The 23,971-nt window shown below is 41.1% G+C and overlaps 1 protein-coding gene across 2 annotated transcripts in view; it reads right to left on the minus strand.

The window, feature by feature from the left end:
• Positions 1–22,576, minus strand: part of DSCAM (DS cell adhesion molecule) — a 460,950-nt gene extending 438,374 nt beyond the window's left edge. Inside the window, exon 1 of one of the 2 annotated variants that reach the window (XM_057426358.1) lies at positions 22,506–22,576. In XM_057426358.1, the coding sequence (XP_057282341.1) occupies positions 22,506–22,557 (52 nt within the window). In that variant the 5' untranslated portion in view covers positions 22,558–22,576. Of the gene's footprint in view, positions 1–18,378; positions 18,489–22,505 lie in introns of those variants that run through there. The other variant, XM_057426359.1, reaches the window with a different exon arrangement.
• Between the last annotated feature and the right edge of the window lie 1,395 nt (positions 22,577–23,971).

The following is a 23,971-nucleotide window of genomic DNA, read 5'->3' on the forward strand; positions in this document are numbered from 1 at the left end:
CACCACCCTGACAGGAAAGAATTTCCTCCTTATATCCAATCTAAACTTCCCCTGTTTAAGTTTTAACCCGTTACCCCTTGTCCTATGACTACAGTCCTTAATGAAGAGTCCATCCCCAGCATCCCTATAGGCCCCCTTCAGATACTGGAAGGCTGCTATGAGGTCTCCACACAGCCTTCTCTTCTCCAGGCTGAACAGCCCCAACTTTCTCAGCCTGTGTTCATACGGGAGGTGCTCCAGTCCCCTGGTCATCCTCGTGGCCCTTCTCTGGACTTGTACATCTTCACCATTTTGCTAATGCATGGCTGCTGACCTGACTTGTCCTATAAGAACTTCAGTTGTGAAACAACATGTTTTCTCAAACATTTGCACATTACAATCATGTACCACAGCACAACTAATTAAACACCACTTGGCTAGGACCTTCACATTTGTCATAGCCTGTCATGATCAAAAGTTATTTGTGTTAACGGGCTTACAGAAGGACATAACATTCATTTTGAAAATGCATGCCAGACTTTAGTTTTGAGGTTTTTACAAAGTTATTTTTCTGTGATATTTTCTCAAAGATGTTTATTTGCTAGACTTGCCAGTAAAACACAACTGCTCCCAGATGTAAGATTTCTGGTTGATAAAATTAAATCGCTTCAATTCCCTTTTCTGTGGAAATTTCATTGATCTGATCTCTGATCTCTTTCTTTGCCAGAAAGCTTTTTTCTGAATATTCTTTCTAACCATTCTTCCACATACCCACCCCAAGCTGATGAAAGCAGAGGCAGAACTTGAAAGAAATATCGACTTTGTAGAAGCACATTTATTTTCATTAAGTCCGTTTTTCCAATAGGGAATAAAAGTCAGTCACACCAGGTATTTGAATCCAAGCTTCTTTCTGGCAAAGCTAAAGTAAAATTTCGTATTCAGTTTTAGTCACCTCTGAGGATGGAACATCCCTGAATAGTTCTGGTATGATTAGGGAAGGACAGAAAGGGGAAGAGTAGGAGAAAAATAAGGTGAAACACAGATAAATAACTGTCCTAACTTTCAAACAAATTTGTTGAGACTGACAAGTGCTATGAGATGGCACCAGAGACAGCCCTAGGCAGGAGAGGGAAGGACAGCAGCAGGAAGCAGGCTTTCCTCCTGAAGGGAGAGCTAGTATTGCACTAGCTATTAGCACAAGACAAAAAGGCAAGAAACAGGAAAATTTTAATTTCTGTGCCCTCAAGCCAAGAAAATCTTCCACACATGAGTTTAAGTAGCTAAATAGCTTTGACTCACTAATTCCACTTTGAAAATATAGCATATGGGTCATCCAGTAGATTTTGTTATTTTTCCCCTCTCCCCAGACAATCTTATTTCTGCTCTGTTTAGTTGTTGTTTCGAGGCATTACTTATTGTCATCCATAGTAAATGTAATCAATTGCTCATGGACCAAATCTAAGATGCTCCTTTTTTAAAATAAAATATCCAGGCTTGTGCCATAGGACAATTTTTTCATTCTAATACTCTCCTGACCCTCTCTCTCAAAACATACATAGAATAATAATTGCAAGCAGCAGAGAACTGAGACACCTGCAAGATACAGAAGGCTTCAGACGGTAAGACTGGACAGGACTCTTACTACTTCTTCCAGCTTATACGTTCACATGAGTTGAGGGCAGCCTGAAGCTGCACCTGATACAATCCATACTCGCAAGCACAATTAGGATGGGGAAGGGGTTACTAATGTTTCCCTGAGCATGGCACGTGCCTCACTGTCAAACACACATGCAGCAATTTCAGGGGCAGGGGGTTTAGTAGTCAGTGTGCAAGCTAGATACACAGGCAGGCTGGAGAGTGGGATAAGAGTACCAAGAAGACACCTGGGGGTGATGATCTCCCCAGTGTTGGCACAAGGCTTCAAGTCTTATGAAAGGTAAAAGGCTGTCCAGCTTGAGGACCTGTTCTTTCCTTTCTCATCCCTATCAGATGCAATTATGTGCAGCCCTGGCCATCTTAACACAATTCGAGCAACTACTAAGAACCACCTGATCTGAAGCAACCTGGCTGATAGTAACTTTAAATCAGCGTACTCAGCTATAATCAAACCAACCAGCTAACCCCAAATACATTGAGAAAGTATGAAGGTCAGGGAGGGAATCACAGAAAGAGAAAATTTACATCCATTAAAACCAGTCAAGGAAGCATGACTGCTTTCCAGAAAGGACAATACGTGTGTCAGGCAGAACACCAATGGTTTGACAAATCTGCTAGTACTAAGGGTTGTTTTGGCGTATGCCTGCAACAAAGAATATGGAAAACTTCAGTGCTAAGTTTAAAAAGGAAGAGAAAGTTCAAGCTTCTGCACAAGACTTGGGAGACTACAACTGAAGTCAGAGCTACTGAGGTCCTACATATGCCCCTCCCTCCCACCTGAAGACAAACCCTCTTCAGAATCCTTCTTTATGTGTTTGTAGCTACGTGAAGGTAGGAAATCAAACTACAGGGCAGACACATTTGAAGCAGAATTCAATATACTTAGGAAGTCGTTATATGCCTAAAACCATGACAGTTTGTCTTGTGGACCTGGAAGGTATCATCCTATCTATCCACTGAGATCAGTTTCTATATGAACACATCACAGGAAAACATGACTTAAGCATGTGATGCCAATAGAAAGAAGGGTGCTGTATCTTTGTATACATAGGTTTGGAGAGGTTGCCCTTTCCTTCTCATCTTAGGTTTGCTTCTCTAATGCAAATCAGTACTGACCTCTACTGCTAGATTAACAGCATGTGTACTTACTAGGGAAAGAGCAAGGACTACACAATAACACAAAGAAGGCATTTTCAAAAGGGTATTTATGCTGCAGAATATGAACTCCTCTACATCTAGAGGTTCAAAGCTCTAAGGATGTTTATATGAATCCAAAAGAGCACTTGCTAGGTGGGCATAGAAAGTGTGCCCATTACACAGACAGGGAAGTGAGTTAAAGACTTGAAAGGGAATAGTTTGGAGTATCTCATCCTCCACAGCTATTTGGCTAGTTTTCTACCTGAATATCCCTCCTCTACTTCAAGATCATCTTTACAAAGCTGACCTCTGTCTATTATGGAAGGCCGCACAGAGGACATTTGCCCTAGAGAACAGGCATACAATTAGTACACACAAAATATCTAATGCACTTCCCACCCACATTTTAGCTTATTTTGCAGTAACATCCTCAGGTCACAAGCTTAAGTAGCTTACCCAAGGCTAGGCAGGGTCTGAGGGCCAGTCCACATGGGGATACTCAGGAAATGAATCTGAAATTAAACTTTAAAAAAAGAATGCGCTAAGCAGCATCCTAAGCTAGCACTTTAATTTAGAATTAGAGCCTTAATTCAGCTTAGCCTAATTCTTTCAGTTCTAAAATGGGGATGTTGACACAAGCCTGCTTCCAGATCTATTTATCTGAATCAGATGAAGGCATTACTACCTCCAGCTAGACATCACTGCTTTCCAGATGGATATTTCTACCCTACTCAACTATGATATCAGAGTGATTTATGTGAGCAGTCCTCCTTACAGACAACCAGATCAGCTACAGTTTAAAACAGGAGGTTTGCATTCATCTGGCCTCTTACTGAAAGTGATCAGGGATCACTCACACAAACCACTACTCTTGGGGTAACCTGTAGGGACAATAAACCCTCCCAGACATGCAGCAGTAGACAGACTTAGGTTGTAACTTCTTAAATCTGAACAGATGTTTAGAGACAAACATTTCCGCACAATCTGGTTGGAGGGAATAAGCAAGTGGGACGACTGCATGGGATACTCACTCAGTTAACCGAAGCAAAAGTGTGAACTGATGAGCCAAGGGTGATAGCAAGTCTCACAGGGTTGGGTCCCTGGCAAAGGATGAGGCTGAAGTCATTGAAATAGCATATATTTTCTTAAACCATAAACTTAGAGAGATCTTAATATTCAATTGCTGCTACGCAACTGCACTTTAAAGACCAATAGCATGAAGGTGCTTTTGGCCTCTATGACTTGAATTACGAAGACTAGTCTATCCCATGTCATTTTATAGCTGGTAACAGATTGTAGTATGCAAGTCACCTCACATGTAAAATTGTTTCCCAGACCATCTGAAAGGAATGAAATAAGATGTTACACAAGCTCTACGAATCCCTGACAGCTTTTAAGGTAAACAAAGGGGAGGAAAGGGAAGAGAAAACATCCTTTACATCCCTATTCCCTTGCTCTACCTTCCCACACCTGGGGTACAGAAAGGCAAAATCCCCCTAGACAGGCTCTTGGCAACCCCATTTTCAATCTGTCTCACACTTCCCCTGAGATAAATTCAGGAGGGGAGAGGGAGGTTGCTCCATGATGAGGTCTTTTGCAATGTAGAATGGAGACAAATCAAATGATTTAAATTTGGAATCCTCTCTCTGAACTCAGGCCACTTGTTACGATTGAATAATCTCTGACAAAGGAAGACACTGGTGTACACCTCCACAAAAATGGAAAGCCAGTTAACACATCTAGTTGCATGACACCAGTTTATATTTAATATTGAAAGCCATAGTACCTAACCTTAAAAGGTTTTTTGTTATTTTTGCTTTTCTTTTTCTCCATTATGTAGAACCTAGACACATGAAGTTAGGTAACCTAAAAATGCAGGGCCCCAAATACAAAGAAAGCAATGCTGCAGTTAAACATTAATCTCCTAGCAGCATCAAGGTTATAAATTCAGTATGTTCTTCATTTTACATCATAGCTGGAGATTATCTCCTACAGATGACGTGCAAAAATAAACCTGGATGAAAAGGGAGGGGAAAGCAGGTAGCAGGAGGAAAAACAACCTTCTCTCTCTCTCTCCCTCTCATACACACACACACAGAAAACAGTTTGTTCTGCAAAGTCTTCTGGACAAAAATACATTTCAGCTTTTAAAAAGGGGGAATTATCTGAGGAAAATACCACTCAGAATGGAAACAGATAGGGGATTTAGCTGTACCACAGGTTTTAGCCTTGGTAAATCTGGAATAGGATGTGAGGTGTGTGTATATTAACAGAAAAAAAAAACAAACCACCTTGGACTCCTTTTTCACTTTTTTTTTTTTTTAATCACTAGGAGCATTCAGATCATCTAGAGGGAACCTATTTCTAGTTCTGTTCAGTAGAGTAGGAAAACAAAAAGCCCTCTCCTCTGTCTCCCAACATCAAAAGGAACCATAGTGTTTTTAACATAGAAAATCTATTAGGCACGGGAAAAGGCAAGAGCCTCGTATCAAGCTGAAAATAGGAATGCTTAAGCACAAGGCATTCAGGCGATGGAAATGCATTCAGAGCGTTTAGCACATAGGATTAATCGAATTATAATTTAATCATCTGATCAAATACTAATTAGCATAATCACTTGAGGGGAAAAGCTGCTAGAGGAACAGACGAAGAAACACCTTGGGCACCCAGCACATTTTAATGACGAGAAATCATGCACAGATTTTATTTTTTCTTGCTTTAAAAAACACAACAGACATTAAGGCTTGTAGTGCCGAAGAAACAGTTTAAATACTCCACTCCTAGATCAAATGCAATTCTCCAGCATAGACAATGTTGAAGCTGGGTCACCAATCTACGGTTTATTCAGATTTACGAAAGGGCTGTAAAACTATGGGAACACTATGCTACCCTGGTTGCCACATGAAGACTAGAGCATGAGCACACATTTTAGCCCACAGCGTTTCCATTATAATCATCCCTAACTGTTTCCCCCAGAGTCTCCCACATGAATGTTTAACTATAGATCGCTTAGATGACCTTCAGGGATACAGCAAAGTATTAGCATCCTTTTACAAACTGCATTTGAAGTAATTAGTCTAAATCAGCTGGGTTTTTTGGCTCAGGGCGGGGGAGAATGGGAAAGCAAGAGATATTAAGGGAGCTTTTCTGTATAATATACTGTCTATCTCTCCTGGTAAAATCATGCCATTTTTAAAAAACAAACCTAGAGGAACCAGAAAAATCACCCTGGATGTTTATCCATACAATAAAATGACATTTCTGTCTGAAGAATGGACAGGAAGAGACAGATAGAAAGAAGGCGGAAGACTGCATGGAAAGGAGGAAGGGGAGAAACAGGGCTTTGGGTGAGGAGAGGATCTTAAGAGGTGTCTTTTGTTTGAATTTTTACACAAAATAATGTAATTGAATAAGTGTTTAGATTTTCAAATGAATAATTCTTCTGGACACTAAAAGCAATTAAATGTTATTAACCACAACATTTAAAGATAAGATTGGACTTGGAAAAAGTTTCCTACAATGTTATGTAGGGAAGCAAAATGATGAGCTGCTTACCTATATTTTAAAGACATGAGATCATACAGGCTCAGCTGTGAGCTAATTTAAATTGATTGTATCCCTCTTACAGAGCTATTACTAATAATCCTTTCATCTTCTCAGAATGTCTGCACACTAATAAAATAAGGTAACAAGTTACAATGTAGGGCCACTTTACCCCAGGATTTCTCCATACTGGGCACCTTGCTATGTGCAATCAATCCGAGCAGTCTGGAAATTCTCATGAGGGCAATATGCAACTCTCCACTGCAGGTTACTATTCCAGAAAACATTCCAACAGCAACAAAGAGATGAATATCACTTTAAAGTATTATCACACTTTTAAAAAGAAAAGTCACTGATAGATGAACTAGTAAAAGTCAATAAATTAGTTTCTCACTGGCATAAAGGTAGAACCATCATACAGCATGCACAGCTCAGAGAGACAAACCATATAGCAGCATATGTAAAGTCCACTTAATTAAAAAGTAATTTCATATAAAAGTTCAAAATTCATGTTGAAAATATTTAGCTTCACATTCTTGTTTGTTTCTTTCCAAGCAAAAACCTGAGAGGAAACCCAGGAGATCTTGCATCCGACCTCACAAAAAAAGGGCTATGTCAAAGTGAGAGAGGAGCAACATAACACTGGTAACGCTACCTGGGACGACACCATTGTCAGAGACAGGCTGGAACGTAAGACAAATAACCACCATCTTGCCAAACCCACCCCTACATCTCTTTTCTGTTTCCAGCCTCTGACAGGGTCCTGTCAGAGGCTGTTTTCTGTTTCCAGCCTCTGACAGTCCTGAGCCAAATGGCAGCATCTCCTGCTGGCATCGGAGGTGCGACTCCCGATATCTTCCACTTTCTAACTTTGTAAGAGTACCAGCACTGTGCCATGTCAAAATGCCTTCATTTTGCACTTGCAAGCTACTTAATGTGTGCTATTTATTTAAAATAAAATTCTCCAAGACCAAATGCACATGTCTTAGGAAACACCAGAGCTAAGGTGCTCAACCAGCCTTATCCCCTTATACCAATTATTCCAATGTGCATCCACACCAGTTATGAAAACAGCAGAGAGGATGTGGGGAAGAGTAACTGCATTGCACAGTGGTCAAACAAGGCTGTTATTTTGAATATGACCAAGACAGAAACACAATGTACTGATCCAAAAAGTTCTCAAAAATTCTCTGACTTCAAAACAGTCAGACTACTATTATTTACCTGTGGAAAATGTTAAAAAAATAGATAAAATAAAAAATTAAAATAAAATAAAATAAATTTTTGCTCCTTTTGTAATTATTAAAAATCAGCATTCTTTCCTTCTATAGAAATGCATTTTGAGATGTGGTAGAAATACTGTAATTGCTTTTAACCACTAGGGGACAAACTTTTGAACATAAATATACACTGAACTGCTACAGGTGTAGTGTCTTCAGCCAGGCATTTCTTTTCCTCTCCATTGCCTTCACATGTGCCACTGGCTAAGACATTCAAAAAGCCCTCTATCACTCTCATTAGGGGAGCAAACACAGCTTGAGCACACATAGCACTTTTAACAGGACAGCCACATCTCTCTGAGGTTGACCTGCTCCTTCTCAAGCATGAATTCACTAGCTAAAGGCAAAAAGTGTGAAACAAAGGAGTCTGGATAGGATTTTTGTACCAAACCAGGATAGCAAAGCTCAAACCTAAACCTTCCTTTCTTGCCCAGGAACAGGAAAAAAAGTCCACATTGCCTGTTCCAGGGTGTGTTCCCACCACATCAATACAGCTTTCCTCAGGACTTGCTAAGCAAGCAGCTTTCCGATTTGTGGCAGAGTTGCTCTCTGATGGGGTAGCAACCTGGTGTGTTGGAGACATCCTCCTCCACCCAACAGTGCTCTCAGGAGGCAGCATCCAGAGAGGTCCCCAGGAGCAAAGCTATGTGTTCAGGCACATGCGCTGAGCAAACGCTATTGCACCAAACCTGCCGGTCCCAGCTCCCAACAGCTGAACAGCAAATCACAACTGCCACTGCTTCCCTGGAAGCCTGACAGCTCAGCCTCTTTTTCTGAGGATTAATTATCTCCCTCCTGCCCAATAAAGGAACTCAGCTCCTTCCTTCGTCGCTCAAACAAGGGACTTGCGCATCCTACCCTACAGCTACACTGACATTCATAGGGTTGCTTTCCGTCCTTGATCCCCCTTACTTCCCCAAATCCATTTGTTGCCACAGGAGAAAAGCTTTTAAGGACAGGATAAATACTTTCGCTACCAAAATAAATACAAATAACTGTAAGGATAAGGCAGAGAGAAGAGGGGTTGTAGGCCTGCACAATTATGCTTATATTACAGATGAAATCGCATGAGCAGACACAAATTAAGGAAACATCTGAATACAGGCAAGTCGAGGACAAAGGCAGTTGGGAGTCTGCATTCCTCCTCCCTAGCCACACAGCAGGATCCATGCAGAGCATCATCTTCCTCCCTGGCACAAACCAGCACCAAGAAGGAGTTACAGGGACCAGCATTTGGAAGCCCCAAAGCCACATGTTGATTTGTTCCCCATCCACAGCTCCTGCTCACAGGGGAACAGGCTCAACCTTGCCTTTCCCACTGCAAACTACAGTCAAGACTTCAGAGCCTCCTGCCATAAGCTGTCGAGCTCAGACTTGGCCTTTGAGATTGCTCTCCTGCTGTCCCACAAGGATTCATGCACTTTGAGTGCCCTTCCTTTTCTTATCACACCTTGCAGTGCTGTCTGAATTCCCATGCAGTTTTAAGCTCACCCTTTTCCCTTCCTTACTCTAAGAAACCATTTTTATTTTTTAAAAATATATATTTATAAAAAATTGAGAACAAAAAGCTGTGGCCACAATTAACACAAGAAAATCACGGCAAGTGTCACCTACGACTCAAATCCCATAAAGAGATGAACCTTACTCTCTGTATTTCTTTTTTCCCTTGCAATGACAAAAATCTAGAACCGCTACGCAGCGGGGCTGTGGGTAAGGTTCTCATAGTGGAAGAGGTCACTAAACTTTTAAACTGCCCCACAGAAAAGCCACCTAATAGGATGAAAAGGCTTAGCTGAAGAACGTGCAGTGCATGGAGGACCTTCTGGATGGTAAACTGCAAGGGGCCTTTTCTGTTCCAGCTGAGGTTCACCTAAAGCCTGTTTTGCTTGAGTTACATCTTTTCCATCAAGACCCCACCCCAGGGACATCAGAATCTGCTTTTTGTAATAAAAAGGACTTTGTCAAGGACTTCCACTGTCCTTAGCTCAAGCGAAAAGTAGTCTAACAGCATGTCACATGCTAATTTCTTAGTTTTCAAGTGACTTCATGCATTCACAGTATTTTCCCGAGTCACGGCCGAAATTCCAAATGACAACATTCCCACAGAAAACCCCAAAGACTTCAGAAGGTAATACTATAAAACAAAACCAACCAACCAACCTCACACAGTGACTTCTGATGGAAAAAAACAGTCACACAAGAGAATGTAGTAAAAGCCAGAGCTTACATTTTATTCATCACCTTTCCAGAGTCTGGGAAAAAGCAGCCAACTAGCATTTTGGTGCACTCAAATCCTACCATGCAATTTCTGCAGTCCAGTAACAACAACATATGGGATCTACCAAGCCTACATATTTTGTTATCCCAGCTAGCCTTCTCTGTCAGCTTAAACAAGAGCCACATGTCAAAGACTTACATTTGGCATTTGAACTCCATACTAACTACTAAACCTCTAGGAAATTCTACTGAACAACAACATTTTATTGCAGAGATGCTTCTAAAGAACAGAACTGAAAACAAACACATCCATCAAGTTCCTTAATTCTGTAGCACCTATAAGCTGGGGCCATGGAGGGCTGCTACTCTCAAATACTGAGAGACAAACACCCTTATAGTATGCAGGCTTAGCACAAGCCATTCATTTGCAAAACCACATGGGAGAATTTCACACCAACAGATATTTATATAGACAAGAGCAACCCTACAATCTCATCTATAAAATCACTGCGAGCAGATTATGTAGACAGGCAACAATTCGCAACTACAGTACAATACAATTATATTCTAGCTGTATTGGAAGACCCCCAGTCCTTCCAAGAAACATTTTCTGATATACTTAAGACATTGGAGGGCTCCTAAAAATTTATTAAAAAAAATACTATAGATGACAGAATAGTCATCTAAAGATGACTAAGAATAATTTTTAGTCTAGTACAAACATGAATTTTAAACTGTAAATCTTCTGCAGGGGATCACTGTGTAATTAATTTGAAGAAAATAGTATCAGCATACTTGGACAGCAAAGCAAATGCCAGATTTTCCGTACACAGAAACTTTTAAGCAATTACAAGCTATACAGATTTTTTTATATACATGTGTGTGTATAAATATAAATATATTTTAAGATCCCAGAGAGAACGCTATCCCTGACATACTAGATTAAGAACCACATGAGCAAGATGGTTGATCTCCAACTCACACATTGACATGCATGTAGAAGTTTTAAATGCTAACCAGGCAAAAAATTTCTCAGGTGGTCCTTGTATGTGCCTTTGTCTCTGCCACATCGACATGTAGCAGGATGCTATTTTCAGACATGCTCCCAGGCTGCCCCACAGCCCATGCTCCTGCTGTTGTGCAGGGACTGTCCGTCTGGAAGCTTCCGCAGAGGCACATCAGTGATTCAGCTTGGGTCACTGGGCTGCTCTCTCCCTCAATTACTAGGGAGCTCCAGGGAGGCTGGTGTTTAGGATGGAGGTGACTCTCAAAGCCTTTGCATTTAAAAATGGTTTTCTATAAATAGGATTGCTGGCTCACTCTTAAATTTCACTCCCTGCCTTCTAAGTAAAAATAGCTTAAATAGGGATTCTGGGAAGATCTGTTCATCTCTGCCATCCTGTTTGTCCATCCATTTGCCTGCCTTTGTTTCCTCGGTTTGTATCATAACTTTTGTTGCCCACTCCACTATGAAAGCTATATATGATGTACCCTAGTTTCTCTTTTCCTGATGATTAATCTAATGTCCTAATAAAAAAAAAAAAGAAAGAAGAAAAAAAGCTTATGCGATAACAAGAAATTATTTTGTGAATGACAGTATAAAAAGAAAGCCATGGCAAGAAAAGCTCATGGCGCTAACAAGTACTTGAGGAATCTGTGGTGTGCTCTTAAACAGGTTCTTTTCAGTGCTCTAGAATATTGTGCTGTGAAAGGCTCTTATGAAATGCTTCTCATTTTAGGTTGTGGTATTTTTTTTTGGTTTTGTTTTTTTTAAAAAAAAAAATCCCAGTGTTTGATGAAATGCTTTTGAGAGACAGCAAAGACTGAGAAGATAAGATTTCAAATTATGTTGCTCTTCAAAAGAAACCCTAATTTCATTGATTTCATAGCAGGTTAAAGGAAAAGAAAGTGTTGATTAAAAAGGATTGTAAAATATCTCAAACTATAGTGTGAAACAAGTAATTTAACCGCATACACCTACACATTCACCTTCAAATAATTAAGTATTCTGATCTACAGACCTGTATTGGCTAAATGTATTTTTTTTTAGTCCTTTCAGAGTTTCAACAACTCCAAAGAAATAACATTTTAAAGAAAGAAAAAAATTATAGCTCAGAATAATTAAATTGATTATAATATTTTTTCAGCCTTCTCCAGCTTTTAAAGTGAAAGCTGAAGTTAGTGTCTTTCCCACTGCAAAAGTGAAAAAGTTCTAGAGATTGACAAGTGGTGTGTTCCAATTAAAACCAAAGGCTAAGTGACTGGTATGTTCAAACAGGCCATAATCCTATGCACATCTTAATTTGTTAATGTAAACTTTAAGGGGAAAACTTTCAGAGGAATTTAAACTTTAAGGGGAGTAAACTTTAAGAGTAAAGTAAGGAGTTCTATCTAGTTTGTTCCTCAATTCACTACCCTGGCCACCTCCACCTACTGGATGTTTAGTTTCATTGCTTTTTGCTTTTTTTTGTCACTTCAACGTTTATTAAGTAAGTAAAAGAGATTATTTCCCCACCCCAAACAAGCCCTGCACCTGAGAGAGCAGCATGTTTGTTAAGACAATTATACAGGCAAAACCACAAAAAATTTACGTCCAATCTGAGCCCATCTGCTCCTGTAACCAAAGCCTTGCACAGTTTATAAGCTAGAACAACTTTCTGGATGAGCTACTCATCAAAGCCTGCAAGATTTCCCTAAATAACTCAATTTATCAGTATACTAAATGAAAAAAGTTTACTCAAGAACAAACAAAATTACAATCAACTTTAAACTTTTATGGATGCAGCAGCACTGAAGAGATGTCACTGAAAAACACCTTGAATACTGTTACCAGTATTTTTCGCCCCTCACTACAAGAAAGACATTGAGGTGCTGGAGCATGTCCAAAGAAGGGCAACAAAGCTGGTGAAGGTTCTAGAGCACAGATCTTATGAGAAGCAACTAAGGGAACTGGGTTGTTTAGTCTGGAGAAAAGGAGGCTCGGGGGGACCTCACCACACTCTCCTACCAACTGAAAGGAGGAGGTAGTAAGGTGGGGGTCGGTCTCTTCTGCCAAGTAACAAGTGGTAGGACAAGAGGAAATGGCCTCAAGTTGCACCACAGGAGCTTTAGACTGGATATTAGGCAAAATGTCTTCACTAAAAGGGTTGTCAAGCATTGGAACAGGCTGCCCGGGGAAATGGTGGAGTCACTGTCCCTGGAGATATTTAAAAGACATAGAATCATAGAATAGTTAGGGTTGGAAAGGACCTTAAGATCATCAAGTTCCAACCTCCCTGCCATGGGCAGGGACACCTCACACTAAACCATATCACCCAAGGCTCTGTCCAACCTGGACTCGAACACTGCCAGGGATGGAGCATTCACAACCTCCCTGGGCAACCCATTCCAGAGCCTCACCACCCTAACAGGAAAGAATTTCCTCCTTATATCCAATCTAAACTTCCCCTGTTTAAGTTTGAACCCGTTACCCCTTGTCCTATGACTACAGTCCTTAATGAAGAGTCCATCCCCAGCATCCCTATAGGCCCCCTTCAGATACTGGAAGGCTGCTAGGAGGTCTTCAGGCAACCTTCTCTTCTCCAGGCTAAATAGCTCCAACTTTCTCAGCCTGTCTTCATACGGGAGGTGCTCCAGTCCCCTGATCATCCTCGTGGCCCTCCTCTGGACTTGTTCCAACAGTTCCATGTCCTTTTTATGTTGAGGATGCCAGAACTGCACACAATACTCCAGGTGAGGTCTCACAAGAGCAGAATAGAGGGGCAGAATCACCTCCTTCAACCTGCTGGTCACATTCCTTTTGATGCAGCCCAGGATACGGTTCAAACAAGCTGGTCCCAGTCTTTGCTGAAGACCTCAAACTATTTCAGAAAGACTGATTACTTCAAACCCACACCACTTTCGTGGAAAATGGGAAGTTAATTACGCACACTTTGCAGACTGGGGAAGAGAAACTGCAGACCCAGTATGTGAAGTAATGGATTACTACCACAGCAGGGCCATCATCTGAGCACCACTGCATTGGTCCCCTTCCCTCAGGGAGGCAGAGGCGGCTTTTGCAGAGATTTAAACCTCAGACGAGCTGAATTGCCTTCTGAAGGCACTCATCTCATGTAGATGTGCAACTTAGGCAAGTGGTTTAGTGGTTGGACTTGATGATCTGAAAGGTCTCTTCTAACCTAAACAATCCTATGATTATATGAAATCACAGTGCAGAGCTGTTAGCTGTTGAACAGGGTTTGGAAGTTTATCATTTGCAGAAACCAGCTTCACTTTAAACCATTACCAAAAATTCCTTAATTTTCACACACTTCTAGTACTGCGGGCTAGGGAAAGGAGACGCAGCATCCACCAGTTAAAAAGTTTAGTGACCGTGGATAGAAAACCGCAGCTCAAACGCCTTCATCGCGTACTGCCTCTTCCCACCACGGCTCCCCGAAGCGCAGCCAGACTCGTGTGGTTTGCTGCCCACTAGTGTCGCGTGGCTCCAGCTCTCCCCTCCACAGTGATAAAACTACAGCCCGCCAGCCTGAAGCCTGGGGAAGGTTCACCCTGAGCAGAGGAGAAACACTTCTTTTTAAATGGAAATAGATCTTTCTGTTTGGGGTGTGCTCCGGGTGTCTAGCTATAACTATTCTTTATTTGGCATTTGGTATTAATTAATAGCCATTCATAGTTTGAGTAACACCAGATTAAAAACACCATCAGCTGTACTGTGCCATCCACAAGCACATACCAAGCTAAATGATTTCTGCACATGCATTAAACTTTCTAAGCTAAGGATTTGGTTACACAATTCCGCATAAGCTATGCATGTATTACAGTAAGTTTCTACAAAGAGAGCTGCTTGCTCTTTTCCTTAAGAGTTTCATCCCCTGCACTGAGAGTCACCATTTTCTTTGGAGAGTGTCATTAGTACCACTGTCACTTTCACTACTCGTCCTCCAGCCTAACCCCTGCTCTCAGTTCAGTGTGATCCTTCCCAGACTTCTAATATGCTGCTAAAACCCATAGATAGATATAGTGCAGGGAAAGGATTCAAACAGGAAATAATTTTAATGGAAATTTATTTTTAGTTTCATCTGTACTGTATTGGATGCCTCCTGGTGCTCCATTGATTTCAGCAGAACATCTGTGAACAACAGGCATACAAGAAACCTAGCCAGAAAGAAGCTTGCAAATGGGATCAGCATACCTACAGCAGAGACTAAATGATACCAGAAGATACTCGTTTCTGAAAATAGCATCCTAATTCTGACCTAACTTTATCACATTTATCTTTATTTCAATAAAAAGCAAGGCTTTTGAAGGAGGCCATTCTCCCTCCACAGCCTCCCCTCCCTTCCCCCTCCTTCTTTCCCTGTAATAAGTGAAATGGCACCTTACTCATTACAAACAGGCTACACTAACTTTCACTGTTAATTTTACACACTTGCTTCTGGACTACTTAGATATAGTAACGTGGAAGGTAGTAAAGATATAGTAACCGTGAAGTAACTCAAAAGTATTGCTCAGGATTGTAACTGCATGACTCAGGCTTTCAAAGTGGTGAATTTAGCTGCATAGCTCCCACTGATGTCTGTATCATCCCACGCGCTTACTAAGGCTGCAATGTATTTATGGTTAATAGATACCTGTATTTTTAAGAAACTCACAACAATGAGAGTTTAAAGCCCTTACAAAATCTAAATGTTCAATCAGGTATTTGGAAAGGTTTTCTTTCAGGCTTCAGAAATACTAATTGGATGTAACAGCATGTCAGTATTTTATTGTCCCCAGAAGGAAGTTATTTCACAAACATAAAGCCTACCCAGTGACACTGCTCATATCTAATTTGAAAAAATGTATTTGTGTTGACAGACTGTAGAGCAATATGGGGGCCAACCTTGCTATTGTTATTCAGATGGTTTCCATTATCTTCAATGGAAATATAGCCCAAGATGACAACTATAGGATTAAACCCATAACATGTGGATTTATTTTTTTTAAGCTATTTGCTCCCTTAAAAAGAAGGAAAAAAAAAAAAAAAAGCCAAAACCAACAACAGGAACATAAACATGAAGAATCTTACACATACTAAAGTTAAAATCAGAATGAAATGTAACGCATAATTAAAAAACAATCATACACATGCTTGTGTTGTAAGTAAATGTTATATAGTTCCATAAGGGGTTCAGAAAAGGCAATGGCAGAAGCCAAGCAAACAACCTTCAAAAGCCTGCCCCCTTGCCTCTCCAGATATAGTCCTAAACAAATACTGCCTCCACACAATGGAGCTCAGATATAGATGGAATAATTAAAATAAATGCGTATGTGACATACCTATTTAGTTATGCAGTCATTTTCTTCAAAGCTATATATATATCTGATATGACATTGCATTAAAATCTGAATTCCTTTAAAATATTATTCTCTGATTCTTGACTGTGATATGATAGTCCAGGTAAGGGTTACTAGCAAACAAAATGGAGTTATTCAGTCTTAACATGAAGGTAGGCGCCACTTAAAAATAATTCCTTTAAAAAGATCCTAAATACATATGCATTTTGACATCAGGTATAATGTCAAAACACACTTCTTCAGTTGAAAAGAATCATTGACCCATCCATTAGATATTTCTACAATGCCTTCATCTTTAAATATCACCAAACACAAAAACATTTTATTTGGGCAATGTAGATTCACAAATGTACAGGTGATGCCGTGTGTCAGTACAGAACCTGTGCAGATGCATCTATCATTTACACGATATACTAAAAAACCCTAGAAAAATCTTTGTGACACAAATTCATGTTTGAATGTGATCCAAAAAAAACCATGAATACAGAAAGTGAAATTGCTACTGACTTTATAGATCAAGGAATAAATGAAAGTGATTTTCACAGTATTTCAGCCTCATAAACCTGAAATTACTCTGTTTTTCAAAAACCCCTGGAAGAGGGACTAACTAGCTTCAAACATAAAATTTAAAGCATCAGTACAGTAGACCAAAATATATGCCTCTTCCTTTTTAAAAAGCCATAAGATTTTTGGACAGAAACAGGGTCCTTCCCTGTACAAATCTAGTTTTAGATGGATAGCACCAGTAAGAGCGCATACTTTCAGGCTGATTCTGTCAGTCTTATTAACAGCAAATCTCTCCCTCCAAGGTATCTGGCTGAAGAAGATAAAAAGGCACAGTGCTGCCTGCCAATAAATAAATAAATAAATAAATAAGATAATTTCTTAATGTTAGAACTTGTTGCAGTTGTCATACTGCTAGGAGAAATGCACAATTTTGAAGTTAGAGTTTGAGGGTTTCAATCATTTTGCAATCTGTGGCACTCATAAAGTGCAAACGTTTTAAGACAGCCCTAAATACACACCAAGATTCACCTCCTAGTTTACTATCTATCCGGCTATTTGCACTGGACTGGCCATGCCTGTCAACCTATTTTCTCATCCAGTATATACTTAGAAGATGTGAAGGCACCCTTACCAGCATTCATACCTCACCCTCTGCTAGAGGTTCAATTATTTCTATCATCCAAGAAAATCTTACACTTTGCCCTGTGCTTCTCTCGCATGGATGCGATACAAGAAGCGTTTCCCTATTCTACCTGCTTTGCCTATTTTGAGAATTGCATGTCTGATCTTTCCGATTTAACTGTCAGGACGTGATGCATTACAGGCAAATGTTACATTCTCAGATCTGAGAAGGAGGCAACGTAATAGAACTGCTAGAACCTCAGACTACAGCATAATTTGGGTTTTTTTGTCCTTAATGCTAATATGCATTTTAATAGAAGTTGTGCAATTTAAAACTATTTTCACATATGCCATGTTTTTCAATCACATATGACTAAATGCTCCAGAATATCCCCATCCACTATTAAGGACACACAGAAACAGCAATAAATGTTTGTCAGTCCAAGAGTTTGCAGAATGAAGAGGTGGAACAAAAAATTAGGACAGGTTTACCCTTCCTAACTTTATAATTGACTGAAAGTCTTCAACATTTTCAGATGATGTAATGCTTATCCTTGCATATTTTTACATAAATGGGGAGGGGGGGAGAACAGAGGACAGGTACTTTTACGGTGAAAGGGAAATAAATTTAAAATAGCAAATACAAAAGACATAAATTAAAAAAAAAAAATGTGAGGTGAAAGCAGAAGGGGATTAAAAAAAAAAAAAAACAAAACGTAAAAGGAAGCAGTATCTCAGTGCAACCGCTCAGGGTGAAATCCCTCCAAATTATCCCCGTGTACTCAGACGGATTTATACGGTACTTGACAAATTTCTGCACTTTCCCAGCTCAGAAAGGAAGAAAAAGCACTACTATCCCTGTCCCTCTAAGCACCGTCTTATTCCGAACCAGGCAGACATACAGCAACGTGGCTGGGCTACGAGCTGTCACTTTGCTAGGTAAGCGAGTTGAAGCGATTACAGAGCAATTTCGCCCGTCTCCCCGCGGCTGCCCGCAGCCAGCGCGACGCTTCGCACACAAAAGGCACAACCGCGACCGGCTCCCTTGCCCGAGGGGGAAAAGGGAAGGAGCCCCGCGGCGGGGGGCGGCAGCGCTCACCATGCGAGATGCTGTGGAGCAAGGCGACGGCCAACATCCACATGCCCCCGCCGCTCCCCCGCTCCCCGCTCCGGGCTCGGGCTGGGGCTCCGGCTCGGGCTCGCCCTCGCCCGCCGCGCCCACGACCGCGACCGCGACCGCGGCCACGGCCGGGCCGGAGCTGCCGGGCAGCGCGCACCGGGTCCGGCCGCCGCCTCCCTCGGCCGGCGGGTGGCCGGTGCCTGCGCGGAGCCTGCGGGGCCGCTCGTCCGCCCAGCGAGCGCTCAGCCCCGCCTGCAGCCCCGCGGCTCCGCCGACACTCGCCGCCCGGCTCTCGGGCGGGAGAAGAGGCAGCCGGCGGCGGCGGGCGGCGGGGGCGCGGCGCCCAGGTGTGTCCTCGGCTCGGGGAGGCGCCCGCGGCGCGGCGGGGGCAGGGCCACAGGTGACGGGAGCCTCCGGCGCAGGCACAGGAGCATCCCCGGCGGCGGCCGGCCCCGAGCCGCGGCGAGCCGGCTCCTCACACACCGCCCTCCGGCCCGGCGGCAGGCAGGCGGGCGGGCGGGCGCATCTTCCTTCCCTCCCTCCTTCTCCGGCAGCTCTGGACGCGATGAGCCCTCTGACAACCCCCTCCTGCCTCCCAGCGCAGCGGAGGGGAGCGTTAGCCTCAGCCCTCCGCAGTCTTAAAGCACCACAAAGTCTCCACAGTGGAAAAAACCAAGACCAATAGAAGGCGGCAGCGGAATGCCCTGCCTCTCAATAGTTGGCTGAACTGCGTCCGTTCAGCATCAGCTGAGTTGTATATGACTAATGTGTTGACAAGTCGTGTAGGGGGACTGGAGGAGGGGGCCCTTCTAGAAGGTCACAGCCCAGACAGCGGAGAACATCAAATAATTGACTGGCATTCTGCGTGAAACTGAAAGAAAAAAAGAAAAAATACATCTACATCTCCCTGTGCTTCCACAGTTCCAGATACTGTTTGGCCTTTCATGTGTTTCTTTTCCTGTGGTAACAAAATTTTCCCCCCGTAGTGTAAATTTCAGCCTCTCTAACTAAAAGCAATTTCTGTGCTTATTCTTTCTTCATGTCTATGATGTGAAGGTTGGTCTAAAAAGGCAAAGAAAAAAAAAGAAAAAAAGAAAAAAATTAAATGCGGACAGAAAAGAAAAAAATCAATATTGGGATATATGTAACAGCATTCAGGCAACTGACTTTAACCTGTAAGATGAAAAGCAAACAACAAAGCAATAAGGAATCTCAACCTGCAGAATCCCCAATGTGTTACCAAACATGATCACATTCACATTTGGGGGTCTTCATGGGACTTTTTTTTTTCCTTTAACTGCTTTATAGCACCAGAGATTGCCATGCTGCCAATACGCAGTTTTGTTCACTGTAATAAAACCCGAGAAAGGATGTCCCTCAAAAAGAAATTGGGATGAACACATGCAGAAAGCTCAGCCACACAGCTGGACAGGGAAGAATACCTGCCTTGAGATGTTTCTAAAGCCAAGCCATACAGAATGGAACAAAGCACTGTATAAGGCTCTTCATTTTCATTATTGACACAACCAAAGTGGCACCATCGTGGCACCTGAAGCATAGTGAAAGCCATCCTGCAAGTGCTTAGTTCCCTGCATCCCATTGTGGCTGGGACATCAGCCAGGAGAAACTGAAGCCCTAAAGTGGAAGTAGGAGAGATGAGGCCAATATTGGGCAAAGACTAGCTGTTTGTGGTTGCCCCTAAGAAAAATACATGGGTAACAGGAGAAGCTGTTCAGTGGAAAATCTGATGCCATTAAAGAAAAATTAGAGAGAAGTACAAATGTCTTGGGGGGGAAGGGGGAAGGGGAATGAAGTTTGCTTTTATTGGAATTGAAGTTATGTTAAAAATGACAATACTTTAATCTCCTTGTTTAGAAGAGAGCTAGTGACTAGCAGAAATGCATAAATATTGATTTGAGAACAATTTTAAGAAGTTCATGACAGATTTGTTCAGGCAGTTCTTTCAGAATTGCTTTGTTTCCGGTTTTGAAGCTGAAAACATGTTTGGGTCTTAACAGACACAATGCTGTACCACATGGAATAAATATACTGTCTTCTCATTCATTTCTGCTTCCTTACCTACATAACTCTGTAGCCCTTGACAAATTTTAGTTTCATTTAAAGCAGTCTCAAGTTTCTGTACTTTTCAGTTTATTCAAAACAACAACAGCAGCTGCAGGCTAAAACAGTAGGTTTTCAATTTGTCCTTCTGCGGCACCAAAAGGCAAGGGACCAACTTTCAGTGGGTACATAACCTTTTTTTAGCAACAGCCGGTTAACTAGGCATCATAATCATAGTCCTGAGCTAGGCTTAAGGAAGGGACGGGAAGACAGGACACAATTTTGCATAAAAGCAGGGTTCACTAGTTCTATTGCTCAGGAAATAACTTGACTGAAACCTAAATTAAACAGTCTGTCAATGGGGAGAAACAAGACTATTTGATAACTTCCACACAGAATACATGAAATCAGTCAGGATGCTAGTTTTCAAGTCTGAAAAATGAAGCATGACCAGCTGCAATCAAAGCTAGCTGAAGTCTAGTTAAAGAGAATTCTCTTTTCTGTTTTGATTACAATAGAATATTCTAGATTAAGTGGCTGGAAATTATCAAATTCTTCCTAAAACAAATTCAATCATTTTCCAGTAAGATCTCTCAATTGCAGTTTGCACCTAATTCTATCTTCGTCAGGAAAAAAAAAGAAAGAAAAGAAAAAAAAGAAAAGAGAAAAGAAAAGAAAAGAGAAGAGAAAAGGAAAAAAGAAAAAAGAAAAAAGGGAAGGGAAGGGAAGGGAAGGGAAGGGAAGGGAAGGGAAGGGAAGGGAAGGGAAGGGAAGGGAAGGGAAGGGAAGGGAAGGGAAGGGAAGGAAGGAAGGGAAGGGAAGGGGGAAGGGAAGGAAGGGAAGGAAGGAAGGGAAGGGAAAGGAAAGGAAAGGAAAGGAAAGGAAAGGAAAGGAAAGGAAAGGAAAGGAAAGGAAAGGAAAGGAAAGGAAAGGAAAGGAAAGGAAAGGAAAGGAAAGGAAAGGAAAGGAAAGGAAAGGAAAGGAAAGGAAAGGAAAGGAAAGATCCTATGCAACTGTTACTGTAACTGTGATTAAGAGTCAAAAATCTTAAAACAGGCTTAAATTCTTAAAATGGGCTTAGATCTTATATTGGTTGTATCAGGTTGATCATTTTTGCTTTCTGCAGCTAGCACACAAACTCTATGAAGATCTCTTGAAGTTAACAGGGAAATGGCAACAGTACACATCAGCTGATGATCACCCTAAATGTGCCTCAGACACTTAGCATTTCAGATTACATTATATTGCAGGAAGCACAAGGAGAAGAGTTCTGTATTAGGATCTCACTGAAACACCAATGCCCTTGAACCATGCAATGGAGTACCTAGAACATCAATAGACTTGTTGACAGTTCAGACCACACAAGCTCAAGCTGTCCCTTGAGCCACCAGCACAAAATAGATACAGAAATACCAATAGCATGATCAATTTGACAACAATCCCCTCAGTTGAGCGCATACAGAAAGGCTTAAATGGCAAGGTCTCCAAACCCAGGACAATCTGCAAAGCAATTTTACAGTGCATGTGCACCATATTCTCATACTAAGTGAGCAGATACACAAGGAATGACCACAGCAGACCAATACACCAAATAAAAGATAGAATCAAAGTGCCTTTGTGAAAATTAAGTAGGCTATAATGATCCAACTGGCTGAATGTTCCACATTTCCATATTGGAAGATGATGTATTTGGTCTATAACTTCTGCAACCAGTCTTGCAGTAAAATTCTTTTTTCAAAGGAAAAAAAAAAGATTAAATGGCCTGTCTACAATAAGTCTGCACTGATTTGGACTTAAAAAAAAAAAAAAAAACCAAACAAAAAACAAAAAACAAAGGAATCTTCCAAGGAGAAACTGGGCTGGGAGTAGCAGCAGTAATTGGTTCTATTCAGATCATGGATGGTTTCATAGGCTTTGGGCTTTAGGGAACTCAGTCAAATATCTGCCACTGAAGCATTCAACTATTCAAACAGAGCCCTTCATTGTCATTCAGGACGCAAAAATCTCATTTGCAATTTCAGCTTTGAAAATGGTTTTAAAAGTACCTGAGGGAAGAAAGAATGGGAGGGAAGCAGAGAGGAAGTGAAGAGAAAGCATTGCGAGAGAGGAAGTCCTCAACAGTCAGAAGACCTGGAGAAAAAATAAATAAATATATAAAAAATGAAGGTGTGTGAAACCAGAATCTAAATGACTGATCAGCCCAGTTTCTGGAAGAGATGATACCTTGGCTCAGTCATCCCTCAGTTTCTAAATCATCCTGTGCCTCCTTATTATTGACCTCTTTCCTCAAGTGAAGTCTTCTTGACCATGTTCTTTCAGATTAGTTACTTGAAAGAAAAATATTAGTTACTAGCTTGCAGACTAGGTAAAGATAACTGCTAGGGGCTATCAACTAAGTAAACTAGTTTCAGTCATAGATTTATCTATGATTTTCATTTTATAGTAGGATTTAACAATGCGTTTATTCTAGTGTGAAAGGACTTGTAGTCCCAGTTAGCTTAAAAGCGAAATCAAAACAGAAGTACACCACCCTAGGATAATAACGGGAAAGAAATAAAACTTGGAACATTTCAGTAAGCAACTATTCCTTTCTTTTAGTGAAAACACATGAAGAGGCATCATGAAAAGGATTTGTGAATATTTTGCTGAAATAAATACCACTCCTAAGCATTCAGACCTCAACTTTCTGAATCAAGTATTTACAGTCTTCTTTCTGATTCAAATCTATTTTAAAGCTGAAGATGACAAGTTCTATAACTCTTCACCAAATTTTCAGGTGAACTAAAGCTTTGTCACTGAACCCATAATGAAAATAAACTCAGAGAGTGATAGAGGGACCACGGGTTAAGGAGGAAAGAGGAGCAGAAGAGCCAAAGCTTTTCAGTAGTTTCCATTGGTCTGGAAACAGGAGAATCAAAAGCCTTGTGAGAACAGGTTTTCCTCACAAGACTTCATGCCCGATTTGATACTGGAAAGATTCAGATAAACGTTGAATGCTTGTCAAAACCAATCGCTAAACCTTCTGATATTCACTGGCTACCAAGCTTAATGCTTATATCTATAAGCTCACAGTCAGCCATTTTTATCAGAGCAAGCTGTAAAAATTAAATATTTTCCATGAGATGCTCAGAATTTAAAAGCAATTTCTAGTTCTCTAAGTACCATTATGAAGACATTAGTTGAAATGCTCTGGTTTTTATTATGCAGCTATAGGATAGAATAATAGTATTCAGTAATATGGAATATTCAAGACGGACAAATAAAATCTAAATGTCTGTCTAGATTTTGTTTTGCAGTTACCTGCAAAAGCATCTATACTATTGATAACTACCTAATCCACCCCCAAAATACAAGAGAATAAGTACAATTTGCTTCCCATACTTCATCTGAAGCCATTGACTACTCCAAGCTGATAATGTGCAAGAACATTTTTACCTGGCAAAAAAATGTGCTCTCTCGCATGACCTGCCCTTACACTATACACACAATTAACCATTCAGTCTTGTCATGC

The sequence above is a fragment of the Pezoporus wallicus genome, unplaced genomic scaffold, assembly GCF_028554395.1.
Source record: "Pezoporus wallicus isolate ANWC-B61680 ecotype Strahan unplaced genomic scaffold, APGP_CSIRO_Pwel_v1 contig_8747, whole genome shotgun sequence".
Classification (NCBI taxonomy): domain Eukaryota; kingdom Metazoa; phylum Chordata; class Aves; order Psittaciformes; family Psittacidae; genus Pezoporus; species Pezoporus wallicus.